Genomic DNA, 18,974 nt, shown 5'->3' with positions numbered 1-18,974 from the left:
AAATACATTTTGGCTCAATTTAACCGTTGTCCATAAACGATTACCAGTCTGTTTTCAGAGCCAAAAATGGCACCACCCGCTGTGCGGTTACGAAGGTGGGTGGCTATGTCTGAACAGTTTTGGATGACTTTTTTTCCATCTATCTTGTTTCCATGGTTAGGATTATGTTTTTTGTTGCAATTTGCAACCAAACAACAGCATAGGTTTAGGCAAAACTTTACAAAACATTAAGAACACCTTCCTAATATTGAGTTACACCACCACCTTCAATTAGTCTGGGCATGGACTCTACAAGGTGTCAAAAGCATTCTGCAGGGATGCTGGCCCATGTTGACTCCAATGCTTCCCACAGTTATGTCAAGATGGCTGGATGTCCTTTGGGTGGTGGACCATTCTTGATACACACAGGAAAGCGCTGAGTGTGAAAAACCCAGCAGCATTGCAGTTCCTGACACAAACCTGGCACATACTGCCATCTCCCCAATTTCAAAGTCACTTAAATATTTTGTCTTGCCCATTCACCCTCTGAACGGCACACAATCCATGTCTCAATTGTCTCAAAGCGTAAAAATCATGATTTAACCTGTCTCCTCACCTTCATCTACCCTGATTGAAGTGGATTTAACAAGTGACATCAATAAGGGATCATATCTTTCACCTGGTCAGTCTTATGGCATAGAAAGAGAAGATGTTCTTAATGTTTTGTACACTCAGTGTAGACACACATGTACATGTAGCTCTGATAAATAACACACAATGAAACTTGACAAAAAAAAAGAGAAAGGTTTTATTTTATGCTGAAACAGACCAAAATTCTTCAATCCCCCCCTGCCCCACCCTCATTTTTTAGGTGAAAAGTAACAAATTCCTCTTGATGATAACAGTAAACTCTTTTAACCTGATGTGAGTGAGCTCAGCTCGTCTGCCTGACAGACTAATAGCAAGGTTTGAATTACAGTAGAGCTAGGGGGCTATAGCCACAATGAACAAATCAGCCTCGATGTGCCCCCCTTCCTCCAAAAAATACTCACAAGATTTCGACGTCGGGCACCCTGGCCCTAAGAGACGGCACCTCTGAGAGTAAAAAAACTGACTAATAGCATTGCTGAGTCACTGACTAATTGTTAATGTAGGCCTATCTTCTTCGCTCATCCTCCATGTACTTCTTCCAGTCAGCCCACTAGGATCTTCTGGCTGAAGAGATCATATTCCCGGTACAGGATGTAATCTTTGAGCCGGTTGGGTAGAGGCAGGAAATGCCTGAACACTGGGGCCCTGAGACGCAGTCGGCCCAGACAGCTCCGGATCTTCAGACGACAGAGATGCTGAAGACAGCGAGCGTTCTCTGTGGAGAGGGATGCTGATTATGATGATGATAGACACAGTCAGATATGAGCTAGTCAATTACATAGACTGTCAAGTAGGCCTAGTTCATCAACTGTCTGAGGGACATATTTCGGGTCCAGTAATTATAGCCAATAATTAGGGGCAAGATTTTTACCATGGTCAGGTCGCATGCTCAGGAACAACTCCAGGCCCTCAACATAATCATAGTCATGGACAATCTATGCCTTCCATGAAAACATAACTGTTTTCCCATTGAATGGTTAACAACACACATAGATGTGTTTTGTCCACCTAGTTTTGTTTTATTTATCCACCAACCTTGAACTTTGCAGATATCAGGCCACTGCTTTTGTTCCATCAGAACAGCCTTTAGTTTCGAGCAGAAGGTCACGTGATCGACGTAATCCATCATGATACGCACCACGTGTCCCGAGTGTTCTTTCAACCAGTACACTGAGATAACCTCGCAAAACTGCAAGGAAGCACATCATAGTTTTAGGTAACACTTTACTAAAAGCCTGCAGTTATTACTTAATGCGTTCTAACTTGTTATAAGCATACTAGGAGCCTAACGTTTTAAAGCTAGAATCCTGAATTCAAACAATAAAGTGTATTTTGGGTTCAGATGAATTTATGAAACTTATACGTTTATTCTTCAAGAATCAATGGGTACATATCATTCATTTACATATCCAAAAATGGATGTTGCAACTTTGTATTCTAGCTTTAAGGAACTAAAGAATAATACTTAGCCACATAACCTGACCAGAGAGAAACCCCTGGACCTATTCACCCTACCAATATCCCCCTTACCATGGAGTCGTTGATGACAGAATTTGTCCAGCCCTCATAGTCATCAGGAACATGGGGCGCTTCACCGTAGTTGCACTCGAAGCAGCGCTGGACATCGTAGCCATAGTTACAAAGCATGCGCAGGACAACCTCGTCCTTCAAGGCGTACTGCAGCGCGGAGGGGAAGTGGGTGGTATTGATGCGGGAGAAGTAGTTGACGTTGGCTCCGAACCTCAGCAGGACGTAGATCATCTCCAGGTTACCCGACCTCAGAGCCACCTGCAGGAGGGAAAAAAAGTGTGTTGATAAGTGCACCTTTCTTCCAAACCTTGGTGAATCCACTACTTAATTACAGTTTTTTGTGTGTGCAACTTTCACAAGTATGTGGTACATTTTCACAATTATATGCACAACAATACAAAACAGATCATCATAATGGTTCATGTTTGAAAACACTAAGCCATTTTTAATTGACTGACAACAAACACATTCACAAAGGCACGTGTTCACTGCACCAAATCACTCTTTCAATTTGAATTCATATTCAATCAAAGTGTCTGCTTTTCAAAATGCAATATTCATTTTACTTTTGATATGATTTTCTTGTAATTTGTTCACACGTTCATAACATTACCCTGAAGAAGGCACAGTGAGGTCGAAACATTGGTGTTTTTAAGCCAATAAATGACTGGGAGGTTATATTTATGGAGTGTGGGACTCTCTTTGTTTTCATAGCTTAGTCAGCACCTCTACACTAAATCATTTTCTCTGAGTGCTCATGCTTTTTATTAGACTTGTCATTTGTTAACAATACAATTAATTAACACTTAATCAAACTGCTCAAAACTGATAACTACTGAACCAAAATGATGTAGTGCCTAGTAAACGTACACTACCGATCAAAAGTTTGCGGTCACTTAGAAATGTCCTTGTTTTTGAATGAAAAGCAAAAAATGTTGTCCATTAAAATAACATCAAATTGATCATAAATACAGTGACATTGTTAATGTTGTAAATGACTATTGTAGCTGGAAACGGCAGAATTTTTTAATGGAATATCTACATAAGGATACAGAGGCCCATTATCAGCAACCATCACTCCTGTGTTCCAATGGCACGTTGTGTTAGCTAATCCAAGTTTATAATTTTAAAAGGCTAATTGATAATTAGAAAACCATTTTGCAATTATGTTAGCACTGCTGAAAACTGTTGTTCTGATTAAAGAAGCAATAAAACTGTCCTTCTTTAGACTAGAGTATCTGGAGCATCAGCATTTGTGGGTTTGATTACAGGCTCAAAATAGCCAAAAACAAAGAACTTTCTTCTGAAACTCATCAGTCTAGCGTTGCTGCACAGCTCTTTTCAGGTCTTTCCAGAGATGTTCGATTGGGTTCAAGTTGGGGCTCTGTCTGGGCCACTCAAGGACATTCAGAGACTTGTCCCGAAGTCACTCCTGAGTTGTCTTGGCTGTGTGCTTAGGGTCATTGTCCTGTTGAAAGGTGAACCTTCGCCCCAGTCTGAGGTCCTGAGCGCTCTGGAGCAGGTTTTCATCAATGTACTTTGTACTTTGCTCTGTTCATCTTTGCCTCGATCCTGACTATTCCCCAGTCCCTGCCGATGAAAAACATCCCATAGCATTATGCTGCCACCACCATGCTTCACCGTAGGTAGGGATGGTGCCAGGTTTCCTCCAGACGTGACGCTTGGCATTCAGGCCAAAGAGTTCAATCTAGTTTCATCAGACCAGATAATCTTGTCTCTCATGGTCTGAGAAACTTTAGGTACCTTTTGGCAAATTTATAGAGGGCTGTCATGTGCCTTTTACTGAGGAGTGGCTTCCATCTGGCCACTCTACTATAAAGGCCTAATTGGTGAAGTGCTGCAGTGATGGTTGTCCTTATGGAACGTTCTCCCATCTCCACAGAGGAACTTTAGAGCTCTGTCAGAGTGCCCATTGGGTTCTTGGTCACCTATCTGACCATGGCCCTTTCCCCCCTGATTTCTCAGTTTGGCTAGGCGGCCAGCTCTAGCAAGGGTCTTGATGGTTCCAAACTTCTTCCATTTAAGAATGATGGAGGCCATTGTGTTCTTGGGGACCTTCAAAGCTGCAGAAATGTTTTGGTACCCTTCCCCAGATCTGTGCCTCGACACAATCCTGTCTCAGAGCTTTCTTGACAATTGCTTCGACCTCATGGCTTGGTGTTTGCTCTGACATGCACTGTCAACTGTGGGACCTTATACAGACAGTTGTGTGCCTTTTCAAATCATGTCCAATCAATTGAATTTACCACAGATGGACTCCCACCTCCATCAAGTTGTAGGAACATCTCAAGGATGATCAATGGAAACAGGAGCTAAATTTCGAATCTCATAGCAAAGGGTCTAAATATTTACAGTACCAGTCAAAAGTTTGGACACACCTACTCATTCCAGGGTTCTTCTTTATTTGTACTATTGTCTACATTGTAGAAAAATACTGAAGACATCAAAACTATGAAATAACATATATGGACCGGCTGTGATCGGGAGTCCCATAGAGAGGCTGACCTTGGTCATCAGTTGAACAGTGTCTCCTCCGACACATTGGTGCGGGTGGGTGTTAATAAGCGTGGTTAGGCGGGTCATGTTTCTGGGGGACGCATGACTCGACCTTCGCATCCCGAGCCTGTTGGGAAGTTGCAGTGATGAGACAGGATCGAATTTGGGGAGGGAAAAAAATTATATGATTCACCGTTATTTAACTAGGCTAGTCAGTTAAGAACAAATTCTTACTTACAATGAGGCCTTTTGCGGGGACGGGGGGCTGGGATAAAAAAGAATAATAATAATAATAATAATAATTTAAAAAAACATAGGACAAAACACACATCATGACAAGAGAGACAACACTACATAAAGAGAGACAACACAGCATGGTAACAACATGTTAGCAGCACAACATGGCAGCAGTATAAGATGGTAGCAGCACAAAACATGGTACAAACATTATTGGACACAGGCAACAGTACAAAGGGCAAGAAGGTAGAGACAACAATACATCACACAAAGCAGCCACAACTGTCAGTAAGAGTGTCCATGATTGAGTCTTTGAATGAAGAGATGGAGATAAAACTGTCTAGTTTGAGTGTTTGTTGCAGCTTGAATGAATGACTCAGGGGTGAAAGATGTGTGAAACCCCAATCAATGCACAATCAAAGGTTCTGAATATAAGATAGGGGGAATTACAAGTGTTATCAGTTTAGTACTTAAGAGTTTTTGATTGAGAAAAACGAGTTTCTGCGTGTTGATGTCATCAGGGTATTTGACAAAAAGCGTGTCTCAGATTAGGAGTGCTGATCTAGGATCAGGTTTCCCCTGTCCATATAAATGTATCCATTATGATCTAAAATCCTAGATCAGCATTCCTACTCTGAGACGGTTTGTGAATATGAGGCCTGACCTGTAGGCACTTGACAGGGTCCTGGTTGGGCATGGCCCCAGCCTCCAGCAGCAGCTTGACCGAGGGGACATCATCGTTGGACACCGCAAAGTACAGGGCAGACTTCCGCTGGTCGTCGTAGTTACGTCGGACCCAGGGGTGCAACATGTAGTTGGGGTCATAGCCTGCCTTCAGCAGGGCCTTTAGACACTGTGTGTGACCACCAGCAGCTGCAGAGTGTAAGGGGCTCATTCCACTCTCATATACTGCGTCACAGGTTGTCACAGGGATCAGGATCTTCAGAGCTCTAAGTGATTGAGTGAGTGAGGGAGAGAGAGAAAGGCCAACTGAGCTCTGAAATGTGATTGTGATTTCTAAGCACTAAACTCAGATCTGTGACGAGGTTAAGGGTGCAGTACCGGTGCCACCTACTGTAAATGGCCCCTGTGGGAGACTCTGTGGATGGGGAGGTGTCCGGTGTGTTTGGGGACATTGGCATCAGCTCCATACTCCAACAGCAGAGAGATAATCTCAGGGTTGCCAGAGGCAGATGCCTCAAATAGGATTGTGGCATAATCCTGGGCCATAGACTCCACGTTGGCCCCTGCTGATACAAACAGCAAACAACAACAAATCTGTATTGCTTGTACAGAGCAACAAAAACAAAGTCCATGACATACAAGAACTAGTTGATGCCAATTATACACCCTTATATGGGCCCAAGTCATAAGATACAGCATGTGCTTGTGTAACAGGTATGACCTATCGGCATGCCAACTAAACAAAGCATTTTTATTGGTTAATTGACAGATCATGTGATTTCAACCTCCTGTTTTGTGTTTCCTGGTGGCTTCCCACAGGGGGTGATGCAGTGCAGAGGCGTGATGGATCCTATGCAGACTATGATGATTTAGTTGATGAAATGGTCAATGGGGTTTGAGCTGAACGTTTAATATGAGAAGAAGTAGTATGGATGCCTGCCTGCTGGGCTGCGCCCTTTCCTGTGCCACTTCCTGTGGCCCTTTTGATTTCTTTGGTTTGTTGGTATGTTTTGAGTGATTTTAACTAGACTGGTTTTAAGAGTAAAACGTAAGTGAAAATGATATTTATGGGGGAAAAGTAATTGAACAGAAATTAGAAACTGGAATGTGTTGGATACAGAATAATGGAAAAACATGCCATAAAGGGGACATCTGCAGTTGCTACATCTGATATGTACCCATTGATTCTTGAAGAACACACTTTATAAATTCCTCCTGAGCTTAGTTCAACAATTGTACCACATCAGAACCAAAATATAAGCTTGCTTTACTCCAATATTTGTAAACAAAGTAAATGTAAACAAACACTGTATAGCCTCATCTCAAAACATGGTTAAAATGATATCACTTTGATATCATTTCACCAGCCTGTCCCTCAGCTTTTTACTAAAACAGGGGTGGGGATAGGCTTTGTTATTATATCCACTGCAGATTGCCACATTAAGAAAATAAACATATCTTTTGTTGTCTGCCTCTTCTTCACTCTGTCTGCTCAACCCAGACATAGAACCTGTCACTTTTCCACCTTGTGACACAGGGACATTAGTACAGTACAAGGGTGGGGTGCAAAGAAAATGTTGCCGTTTCAGAGCAAATTTTCTTGCAATTCTATACATTTTGCCATGTCAAATGTGTATTTATGTGATATTTGAGTGACAAAAAAATTACAACAATATCTATTTGCTAAAAAAAACCAGAAAAAAAAAACGTTAGCTGACATGGGCTAGTTGATCTGGACATTTCTGACAAGTTATAAATATCTCTCTAAGTTATGCAATGACTAACATGACAAGAGGAATTGATGATGATCTACACCATTTCGAAATTATATACGTATACAGTACCAGTAAAAAGGTACTTACTTTGCCTTTAATTCTAAATAAATCCTAGACAGTGTCACCAGCAAAGCACCATCACACCTCCTCCTCCATGCTTCACGGTGGGAACCACACATGCGGAGATCATCCGTTCACCTACTCTGCGTCTCACAAAGGCATGGCGGTTGGAACAAAAATCTTAAATTTGGACTCATCAGACCAAAGGACAGATTTCCACTGGTCTAATGTCCATTGCTCGTATTTCTTGGCCCAAGCAATATGCTTCTTATTATTGGTGTCCGTTAGTAGTGGTTTCTTTGTAGCAGTTCGACCATGAAGGCCTGATTCATGCAGTCTCCTCTGAACAGTTGTTATTGAGATGTGTCTGTTACTTGAACTCTGTGAAGCAGAGGCTGCAATTTCTGAGGCTGGTAACTCTAATGAACTTATCCTCTGCAGCAGAGGTAACTCTGGGTCTTCCATTCCTGTGGCGGTCCTCATGAGAGCCAGTTTCATCATAACGCTTGACGGTTTTTGCGACAACACTTTCCGGATTGACTGACCTTCACATCTTAAAGTAATGATGGACTGTCGTTTCTCTTTGCTTATTTGAGCTGTTCTTGCCATAATATGGACTTGGTATTCTACCAAATAGGGCTATCTTCTGTATACCACCCCTACCTTGTCACAACACAACTGATTGGCTCAAACGCATTAAAGAAAGACATTTCACAAATTAACTTTTAACAAAGCATCCCTTATTATTGAAATGCAATCCAGGTGACTACCTCATGAAGCTGGTTGAGAGAATGCAAAGAGGGTGCAAAGCTGTCATCAAGGCAAAGGGTGGCTACTTTGAAGAATCTAAAATATATTTGAATTGTTTAACACTTTTTTGGTTACTACATGTTTCCATGTGTGTTATTTCATAGTTTTGATGTCTCCACTATTATTCTACAATGTAGAAAATAGTAAAAATAAAGAAAAACCCTTGAATGAGTAGGTGTGTCCAAACTTTTAACTGGTACTGTATATACATATAATTATATCATTTTGGGGGGTGGGGACCCAGGCCCACCCCACAGTTTGGGAACCACTGACATAGGCTACTGTACCTTTCTGGACGAGGGCTTGGACTACCTTCACATGCCCACACTGAGCAGCAAGGGCCAGGGGCGTGAGCCCATAGTCGGACCTGGCGTCTGGGTCGGCCCCAGACCTGAGAAGCAGCTCCACAAAGTCCTCCCGTCCCAGCTTGGCAGCCTCGTGGAGGGGGGTCCTGCTGTGACATCCCTCCAGGTTCACATTGCTACCGAACCCCAGTAGGAGCTTGGCCAGGTCCAGACGATCGTTTCTGATAGCTGTTGGATGGAAGGAAGAAGTGGGATAAGTCTGTAATGATCCTACATGTCCTAGAGTTCTTCTCATTGTCAGGACTACATAGGCTTACATTTGGACTGTCTATTGTTCTGTCAGCTCTACATTCAGTTATTCCCAGAACCAAATATCATGTGAGCTGGAGTCTGGCACGAGAGACTAACCTTCAGTATGTTTTCAGTGTATTAATAACAGAGGATGCAGACAGGTTTACCTATAACTAGCGGTGAGTCCTCTTCGTCATCCTGGCAGTCAGAACTGGAATGATTCTGTAGCAGAAAGGTGGCGTTCTCTATCAGACCCCGCTCCACCGCCAGGAACAGAGGTGTCTTTCCCCGGTCGGTCCGACATTGCACTGTATCTTGACTCGACGCTGAGGAAGGCGTACATCAAGTCAGTCTTATGATCTATCATTATACTTTAAATATTATTTTGTCATTGAAAGGAAACGTGAACTCATGTTCACATTTGACTGTAGTGAACAAAAATATAAATGCAACATGTAAAGTGCTGGTCCCATATTTAATGAGTTTAAATAAAAATCCCAGAAATGTTCCATATGCAAAAAATGCTTTTCTCTCAAATCTTCTGCACACATTTGTTTACATCCCTGTTTGTGAGCATTTCTCCTTTGCCAAAATAATCCATCCACCTGACATCCATCCGCATGATCATTACACAGGTGCACCTTGTGCTGGGGACAATAAAATGCCACTCTAAAATGTGCAGTTTTGTCACACAACACAATGCCACAGATGTCTCGAGTTTTGAGGGAGGGTGCAATTGGCATGCTGTAGGAATGTCCATCAGAGCTGTTGCCAGAGAATTGAATGTTAATTTCTCTACCATAATCCACCTCCAACATTGTTTTAGAGAATTTGGCAGTACGTCCAACCTGCCTCAGAACTGCTGACCAAGTGTAACTACGTCAACCCAGGACCTCTACATCCGGCTTCTTCACCTGCGGGATCGTATGAGGAGGGGGTGGTTTGGAGTATTTCTGTCTCAATAAAGCCCCAGTGGCTCACAAGTGGGTGGGCCTATTCCCTCCCAGGCCCACCCATGGCTGTGCCCTTGCCCAGTCATGTGAAATCAATAGATTAGGCCTAATGAATGTATTTAAATGGACTGATTTCTTTCTATGAACTGTAACTCAGTAACAGCTGAGAAATTGTTGCATGTTGCATTTATATTTTGGTTCAGTGTACTTTCTTTGAAAACATCAGACAAACTTTCATTTTGGTGTTTAATGTCCCTTTGATTGTTTGTATCTTCTCGAAACAATGCATGATTTAATTGACCCTTGTGTGTAGGGATGTACTAGACGAGACAAAGATTTACAAACCTGCAAAGGTGACCTCTAGAATATTTTGGTTCTTCTGACTAACGGCCTCATGTAGGGGGATCCAGCCTCTGTTGTCCACTTCAGAGAAAGCGCTCTGGCTGACAGACAGCTGGCGGAGAGCTGCTTCGTCACCTGGCAACAAACCAGGAAGCAGAGAGGATTATCAAGGAGACACTTATGGAGACACAGTAAATAACCAATAGTGCAGAACCGGCACTCACTACTCACCTTTTCGGATGGCGGAGAAGATTTTTACATTATCTGTTATATCTTGACTGTGGAAAGAAAAAAGTCACACCATAAAAGCTGTGCCACCAACCTCATGATGAAGGTGTGAGTTCCAGATACAGACTTTATAATTTATAACCTCTTTATGTCTGGAGAAGTGTTTACAATCTCAGGACCAACATAAAAATGTATAACTATCCTATTATCTGGGCAGACCTGTGTATCTGTGTCTGGTGTGCTTCTAAAGGTTCACAAGGGTGAAGCAAGAAGCTGTGTACCTGCACTCATCCCCTAGGCTGGAATCCTGCGATTCATTCTGCTTGTTACATTCCAGAAGACTCTGTTCAATCATGTATTGAGTGTCCACATCCTCATAGTCGTCCCCTTCATATCCTAGTTCGTCAAAGTGCATGTCCAGGCCTCTTGCAGTCTCTCTAGTGGGGATCTCTCCAGCTAAACTCAACAAGACAAACTATCACCTGGCATGACCTATGGCCTATAGCATGGCATGCATGTGACAGGCACATCCCTTCACAATCAATCGACCAGGTTTACATTGTTTACTATGCCTAACAATAGTCTTAGTTGGTTTGGTGGATATGCCCAATAATTTACACAGACTCATTTAATTTGGCATGTTGCATCATGTGTAACAAAATAACAGGTATCCAGGTCAACATATTCATAAACACATCCACGCAAACACATAGAAGTTCGTGAGTCATAACCCCTTGTTGTGAAATGTCAAGCATGCATGTGTTCAACGGCTCATGGCGCAGTAAATGGCAGGTTTCAAATGTTCCATTTTAAGGATGCATTTGTAATGAAATGTGATAGTGTTTCAATCTTCATCTAATTAAGGGCTGTAGGTCTATAGCTAACAATCTCATGGATTTTAGAATTCTTCACTTTGTTTTTTACATATTGAAGAGAAAAAAAACCCTTACAGTAGACATTTAGTGTAGGCCCACGACTCATTTATATGACCTTTTCATATGATCTAACACACCAAGACTAGGTTTATACTATGATGCAGTTTGTTTTCTTTTACCTTTCGTAATCAGGCTGTAATGTGGCTATGGCGTCCTTCGTGGTTTAAAGGGGATCTGTTTTTCTCCATTCTGGGGCTATTTATACCTCCCCTGCTATAAATACCTGATCATGAGACAGACCAGCACCCAGGGTTTCTCTGTACCTCTGGCACACTGAACGACACTCACTGACACACTTTTCCTGCTCCTGCATGTTGCTACTGATAGACACAAACAGATTCACTTTTATGACGGAATTACTGCTTTTATAAAGATTATAGACTAGAGCAAGTATATAAGAAAGAGATGCATGAAAGACTATTTGCATGAACATTCTTTCTTTAAGATACACAATTGAACAGTTTACAGTTTTGAAAGCGGAAAGAATGCATGCAATACCTTCTAAGTGAATTCTCAGTGCATTATTTTAAATAAGACAATTGAATCACCACCCATACTTATGTGAAAATGTCCAGTGTAATGAAGTGTCTGTCCATCATTACTCACCGACAGCATCCTCCAGGAAGAGTGTTATCATTCACTGTTTCTCTGTGCTACTCCAGTTGTTTGAAGGTCACCAGACTTCTGCCTGTGGAGAGGATGGATGGGTTGCTGCCCTGCACAGGCTCTGGCTGCTGGATTCCTGTCACTCACTATCACCCATGTCTCATCACTCACCAGACACCTCCACTGAAGTGATCAATGTAATCCTCTCTGCCTCTGAAGGAATGCTGTGAGAAAAGAGAACCGTGAGATCACTCTTGGCAACAACCACAATCTCTCTTATTGAACCTGATAACCTTACAGGAAGTTAGGCTAAGTGGATGTACTGGTACTTTCTGTATATAGCTCCATTCTTGTGTCTTTTATTTTATTCCTCGTGTGTTACTATTTTCTTTTTAAACTCTGCATTGTTGGGAAGGGCTCGTAAACAAGCATTTCACGATAAAGTCGACACCAGTTGTATTTGCCACATGCTACAAATAATGATTTAAAGCTCTGGAATGATTTACACAAAATATGACAATTTATATGAACTGTAACTCTGTAAAATCGTTGAAAATGTCACCTTGCATTTATATTTTTGTTCAGTACAAAAAGGATTAGGGAAAGTACAGATTATTCTCACAACATAAGAATGATCTGACAGCATGTTTTCCGTCTGTGACAAAGTACTAAACGAACTGAAAGAATTTCACCACTGAATTATAATTTCAGCAGCAGCTGGCGACCAGTCCACGTGATCTTTTCTATTCAAACTGTCCATTTCATATCCTTTCTATTATTCCCAAACATGTCACTTTCATAATCTGCAGCAAATCCTCTTCCACCCCAACACCAAATCATTTGTCATTCAGGTTAACACTGCATGTCTCAATATGTCTAGACTGTTGCACATTGCATCACAAACATCAAAATGTAATCCTATTAATAATTGGGATGAAAGGATATTACATTCTGGAAGAGGGGATTAGTATCGTTGTGTAAAATGTCCTAAGATACTTCTTGCCATATTCAAAGGTCCGGTCCTTCGAGCTCAAGACTAAAATTGTTTTAATAACAAAGGCTCCGGCCAATGCAATCTATGCTCCCACCTTCGAAATCAATCACTATGTCACACCAAAACAAGGATCACACAATCTGTTGGACAGCTTTTATACCGGTTAAAAAGGACTGTAAATTGTACATCAACAGGTGTGGCTAAATTTGGGCAAGTGTGTGAGGAAATGAGATACACCAATCATGGTTGAGAAAAAAAAAAAACATTGCCTCTTATTGGCAGCTGTCTGACATTCATGCCCGTTAGTTCCAGATGATGCCACGGCATGAAATAAGTCCTCTTCATTACTGGAGGGGTACAAGTGGCATGTCAAGAGGCGCAAAACTTGACTGAAGATGAAATGCATCTACTCTACGACCAATCAAGACACCCAATGTCAAACCATTACAATCCCTCAAACAAGCTATAAATAAAACACCAAATGGAACAGGTGAAGATGTAATTGCCAGAACAGACAGCTTGGGTAGAGCTGAACACATCGGCACCAGACGCTCTGCTGGCAGGATCACACGCTAACACATACTCACATCTTGAGGACATTAACTTTATAAAAAAGAAATCGCTTGAGTTGTTATTCTAATTATCAACCTGGTAATGTAGAAGTGAAACAGAGAAGACCCTCAGATCAGGAACCAGGATGGGCAACTTCAGTCCTCTGGGGCCAGAATGTCAGCTGATTCTTTCAATGGCACGCACACACACACACACTACACCTGGTATCCCAGGTCTAAATCACATGGCGATTTGGAAAAGGAACAAAAACAACACTTCGAGGACCACCAGAGTTGCCCATCTCTGCAACATAATATCAAAATGCACAACAAAATGCACAACAAACCAACTGGAATTGTGAAAACATTTTATTGATTTCCCCATCAGAACTGTCTAAGATCTGGGTCTCTCCTTCTTGCCTTTGTAGAGGGCCAGCAGGGAGACGTTAGCCACTTTGACCACCTTGAAACGTACACCAGGGATATCACCGACGGCGTGGCCCTTACGCCCGAATCCTGCCACAAGAACTTCGTCATTTTCCTGAAAGACCAAGGGAAACAAGCTGGATACACGACAAAATGCATAATTGAATATTATAAATATCGTCCCAGGCTACATCACATATATATTATTTTCTTTCTTAAGATTATTCAGGGCTCTATGCTGATGTTATTTTTTACAAGGAGCACGTGCGCTTAAATTGGGAAAAAAAATGCATGTACAAAGTAATTTACGATAGGCTCATTAATCCCCCTCCTCTCCCCTGTAACTATTCCCCAGGTCGTTGCTGTAAATGAGAACGTGTTCCCAGTCAACTTACCGGGTGACGTAACGGATAAATAAAATAAAAAAAATTATTAAATAATAGGCGCACAATGGAAAATAGTTGAGGTATCAAAACACATTTTATTGCTGCATACACATACTTGTGTTCCTTGCTCAAACGGTGCAGAAATATCTAACAGACACAAATCTAAATAATAGAATGGAATTAAGAAACGCAATATTAGGATTAAAGCTAGAATCGTTACATTTTTCTAGGCGTACTGGTGCTCCTAAATTCAAAATATACAGGCTTCACATCAAATATTTAGGCTAATTTGATCTCACTGTAGACAGCCCTATTATTTATGGGGAGTCTTGCATTTGTTAGTGGATATCAGGCACAGTTTATAGACACTAAACTGCATCCATCAGACCCTTTACACAGTGGGTGTAAATAAAAATGTTAAAGTCATTGAATAAAATAAAAAACACTACTTTGGAAAAATGCTTGGGTGCCAGGCTGACTAGTTAACTCTTACCTCGATGAAGTTCAAGCAACCATCATTGGGGACAAAGGCGGTGATCTTCTTGCCGTTCTTGATGAGCTGGACCCTGACACACTTCCTAATGGCGGAGTTGGGTTGCTTAGCTTCAACACCACTGTAAGACAGGGATAGAAACATTGGGAACTGGCCTATTGGTTGACATGTCATTACACATTATTGATACTCAGAGAAGACATTAGGGCCTATATTAACAGAGTAGCGGTGCTGCTGAACTAGAATCTGTTTTGGCTTTCAGATTATGCTATAAATAAGATTAAATGGGGGGGCTGAAACCACCTGTGCACTCCAAACAAGACAGTCTCTCAATACGTCGCTGATTATTAGTGAGGATATTAGGGGTGTTGTGATGTACTTACACTTTCTCAAGTACAATTCCCTTGGCGTGGGAAGCGCCTCCGAAGGGGTTAGCCTTCAGGGCAGTGCCGAGATGGGCCTTTTTGTACTGTTTATCGTGCCATCTCTGCTCACGACGGTGGTTACGCAGCTTTCTGGCTGTACGCAGACCACGACACTTTCCTGAAGAGATACAAAGTAAATAGTTAAAAATGCTAGCTTTTGACTTAATAATAATGTCCAACAAAACGTTGTTTGACCAGTCAGCCAACTACCGGTAGCTACACAAGATAACCGGACATGAACACCGCATCAAATGCGGTTAACACTGTAGCAGTTGGCTAACAATTAAGTTCATTGGAAAATAATTTAGTTACATTTAACCAAATTGCTTATGCAGAGTGCACATCCATTTCAACAACTTTGTAACCAAAACTCTGGTAACTGGCAACATAAATGTTTGGTGACTGAAAAGGAAGCGCTGGCCAGCACTGACGGCATGTTATGGCCGTCTCCACGTTGCGGAGATCGCGCTAGTTGGCTGGTGGCAAATTTCAGAATATGTCTAGAAATACATCCTGTTCTGCCACGATAATAACGAAATGGGTAAGAATACATTCAAATTCCATGTCAATATAGAAAAGACACTGATATATTTTGTAACCATTCCGTTAAAAATAGAAAATTATCGTACCCATGTCTGCAGATTACGAACTCAGGTTAGAAAGAAAGAAGACCAGAATCCTCCGCGGCAATGTCTCCTCGCAGGACCCCAGAGGTGGATACTAACATGCCTGTTTGGCATAGTTTTCTCTCGGTAAATTTAGCGTATTTTAAATTTAGCTACATTTAAATAAACATTATTAAAAATACACGATTTAGGGAAATGGCACATGTGCACTATTTGGATAGCTTTGTTATATCAAGTCTATATAATATTGAGATGTTTACGTGCCTGATTCAAAATGCGAAAAATCATCAGTCAAAACGAGTCTGAAGAGACATTCTTCTTCTTCGATGGGATTTAACGGCGGTTGGCATCAAATGTTAATTGTGAATTACAGCCACCAGCGGGACCGGGTATTGAATAAGAAACAAACAAACACATTTCGGGAAAGGGGGAAAACAACATAATACAAAATAAAACATGTAAACAAAAAATAAATAAATATCACACTTCTTCAATCACATTCCACTCCAAAATACATCCCTACACAGGCTCAGGGGCCTGTGATGGGGCTACATCCACCAACAGTAAATCACAAAACCAAATAAACTTTCAACGTTTATTCACAGTGATTCCAATTTTTGTAGAGTTATTTTCTGTTTGTGCTGTACAGTTTATGACCATTGCAATAAATAATACAACATCCACCTTTTTAGCATGTAGAATTTCACTATCCCTTGGTTGATGAGAAATCTTCCCTGGTTGTGGCTCTACTACCATTGCTTCTTCCCTGCCACTCGTTCCTTCTAATTTTCTCACTGCCTCCAGGTAGAAGACACACTGGACACTCCTTACCCTTACCACCTCATTCTCCTTCACCAGGGCACTTCAAGAATTCAGGCGCATGTTCACCTCCACAGTTGCAATATTTCCCTTCTTCTGGCGTTCAATATTCTTCCCTTCTGCACAAAATGTACACATTACCAAATATTTTACATGTATGACACTGAAGGGGCTTATGCACAAAAGCTTTTACAGGGTATCTCATGAATCCTAACTTTATATGAGAAAGGAGAGACTCTTCATCAAAGAACAGTAGCATGGATGAAGTGAACTTATTTTCTCCGTCCACCATACAGGTCAGTCAACGTGCACCAACAACTCCATCGATGTCTTCAGTTATATCCTCTGCCTTTACTTCTTGCGCCACCCCAGAAATAACCAGCTTGATAGTTACCCTGCTACGAAAATCCATGCAGGAAACATTCCACTCCGATGTCTTTTTCAGTCTTAAAACACCCTTCTTCTGTTCCGCAGACACACAAAAAATCTAAATAAGACCACTTTTTGTGACTCTCACCGACTCCACACTTTCTTCCAACACATTCTCCTGGAGATGTGAAATGGATTTCCCAAGTAGCATTGATCCAAAACGCTGACTCCGACCCAAAATAAGTCTAGTGGTTTCATATTTTCCAACACAGCTTTTACTTCTCTTGTTTCCCTTTATCTTCGCCACTGTAACCCACTCATTCTCACTTTCTGTACTATTAGCTTCACTCGACTCACTAGCAGCTTCAAACAAATATATGTTTCCGCCATCTTCCATCCCACTCATTCCTCTAACCGGCCTTCCATCAAACTCATGAGCATCTCTCTTCCTGCCTGACAACTCAGCTCTGAAGAGACATTATATCTGCTTCAAGATGATATAGTAGCCAGTAAATTATGCGAAAGAGTAGTGAGGTGAAATCCCTGCCTATACTTGTCTAGCTAGGTACTACAACTACAACTTCCACCATTGGTGAAGAATTGAAAATGGTCCCAGTCTTCTCGGCTTCCCATCACTAGTAGACTCATTTGACTAGTCTTGCTTTATCACGTCTAATTTCATGTGACAAAGCAACTACAGAGACATAATTCAAGATGTCCTCTAATAATATACAGTGAGGTCCAAATGTATTTTGACAGTGACACATTTTTGTTGTTGTTTTGGCTCTGTGACCCAGCACTAGATTTGATACAAAGACTATGAGGTTAAAGTGCAGACTGTCAGCTTTAATTTGAGGGCATCTTCATCCATATCGGGTCATTAAACTATTTAGAAATTAAAGCACTTTTTGTACATAGTCCCTTCAATTTAGGAAACCAAAAGCATTTGGACAAATTCACATACAGTACCAGTCAAAAGTTTGGACACACCTACTAATTCAATGTTTTTTCTTTATTTTTTACTATTTTTTACATTGTAGAATAATAGTGAAGACATCAAAACTATGAAACAACACATATTGTATCATATAGTAACCAAAAAAGTGTTAAACAAATCAAAATATATTTGAGATTGGAGATTCTTCAAAGTAGTCATCCCTTTGCCTTGATGACAGCGTTGCACACTCTTGGCATTCGCTCAACCAGCTTCACCTGGAATGCTTTTCCAACAGTCTTGAAGGAGTTCACACATATGCGGAGCACTTGCTGACAGCTTTTCCTTCACTCTGCGGTCCAATTCATCCCAAACCATCTCAATTGAGTTGAGGTTGGGTGATTGTGGAGGCCAGGTCATCTGATGCAGCACTCCATCACTTTCCTTCTTGATCAAATAGCTCTTACACAGCCTGGAGGTGTGTTGGGTCATTGTCCTGTTGAAAAGCAAATGATAGTCCCACTAAGCGCAAGCCTGGTAGGATGGCGTATCGCTTCAGAATGCTTTGGTAGCCATGCTGGTTAAGTGTGCCTTGAATTCTAAAGAAACCATAGATGGTGTCACCAGCAATGCACCACCACACCATCACACCTACTCTGTCTCACAAAGACACGGCGGTTGGAAACAAAAATGTAAAATTTGGACTCATCAGACCAACGGACGCCAAAGCAAGTCTCTTCTTACTATTGGTGTCCTTTAGTTGTGGTTTCTTTGCAGAAATTCTACTATGAAGGCCTGATTCATGCAGTCTCATCTGAACAGTTGACATTGAGATGTGTCAGTTACTTGAACTCTGTGAAGCATTTATTTAGGCTGCAATTTCTGAGGCTCGTAACTCTAATGAACTTATCCTCTGCCGCAGAGGTAACTCTGGGTCTTCCTTTCCTGTGGCGGTCCTCATGAGAGCCAGTTTCATCATTGCGCTTGATGGTTTTTGCGACTGCACTTGAAGAAACTTTCAAAGTTCTTGAAATTTTCTGGATTGACC

At 41.5% G+C, this 18,974-nt stretch overlaps 2 protein-coding genes across 3 annotated transcripts; both read right to left on the bottom strand.

Annotated features, from left to right (window-relative positions):
* Window positions 1-769: 769 nt before the first annotated feature.
* Window positions 770-13,776, bottom strand: LOC110494735 (dynein heavy chain 12, axonemal). Of its 2 annotated transcripts, none has more exons than XM_021570055.2 (11): window positions 11,417-13,776; window positions 10,644-10,818; window positions 10,366-10,412; window positions 10,138-10,269; window positions 9,007-9,165; window positions 8,531-8,776; window positions 5,990-6,164; window positions 5,579-5,864; window positions 2,161-2,418; window positions 1,666-1,819; window positions 770-1,345 (listed from the first exon to the last, which is right to left on the bottom strand). In XM_021570055.2, the coding sequence occupies exons 2-11, from the start codon at window positions 10,775-10,777 to the stop codon at window positions 1,173-1,175; spliced, it is 1,764 nt and encodes a 587-aa protein (XP_021425730.2). In that variant the 5' UTR covers window positions 10,778-10,818; window positions 11,417-13,776; the 3' UTR covers window positions 770-1,172. The 2 variants fall into 2 exon arrangements, with proteins under 2 accessions (XP_021425730.2, XP_021425731.2); XM_021570056.2 differs by having other exon boundaries at window positions 1,143-1,345; window positions 5,990-6,161.
* Window positions 13,777-13,799: 23 nt separating this feature from the next.
* On the bottom strand, window positions 13,800-15,943 carry LOC110494734 (40S ribosomal protein S23). Its single transcript, XM_021570053.2, has 4 exons — window positions 15,808-15,943; window positions 15,137-15,296; window positions 14,754-14,874; window positions 13,800-13,989 (listed from the first exon to the last, which is right to left on the bottom strand). Exons 1-4 carry the CDS (start codon window positions 15,809-15,811, stop codon window positions 13,843-13,845), a joined length of 432 nt encoding a protein of 143 aa, XP_021425728.1. The 5' UTR covers window positions 15,812-15,943; the 3' UTR covers window positions 13,800-13,842.
* Window positions 15,944-18,974: the final 3,031 nt, after the last annotated feature.

The sequence above is a fragment of the Oncorhynchus mykiss genome, chromosome 17 (genome assembly GCF_013265735.2).
Source record: "Oncorhynchus mykiss isolate Arlee chromosome 17, USDA_OmykA_1.1, whole genome shotgun sequence".
NCBI classification, from domain to species: Eukaryota; Metazoa; Chordata; class Actinopteri; order Salmoniformes; family Salmonidae; genus Oncorhynchus; species Oncorhynchus mykiss.
The sequence above is the reverse complement of the archived record's forward strand: the minus strand, read 5'-3'. Positions and strand labels throughout refer to the sequence as shown.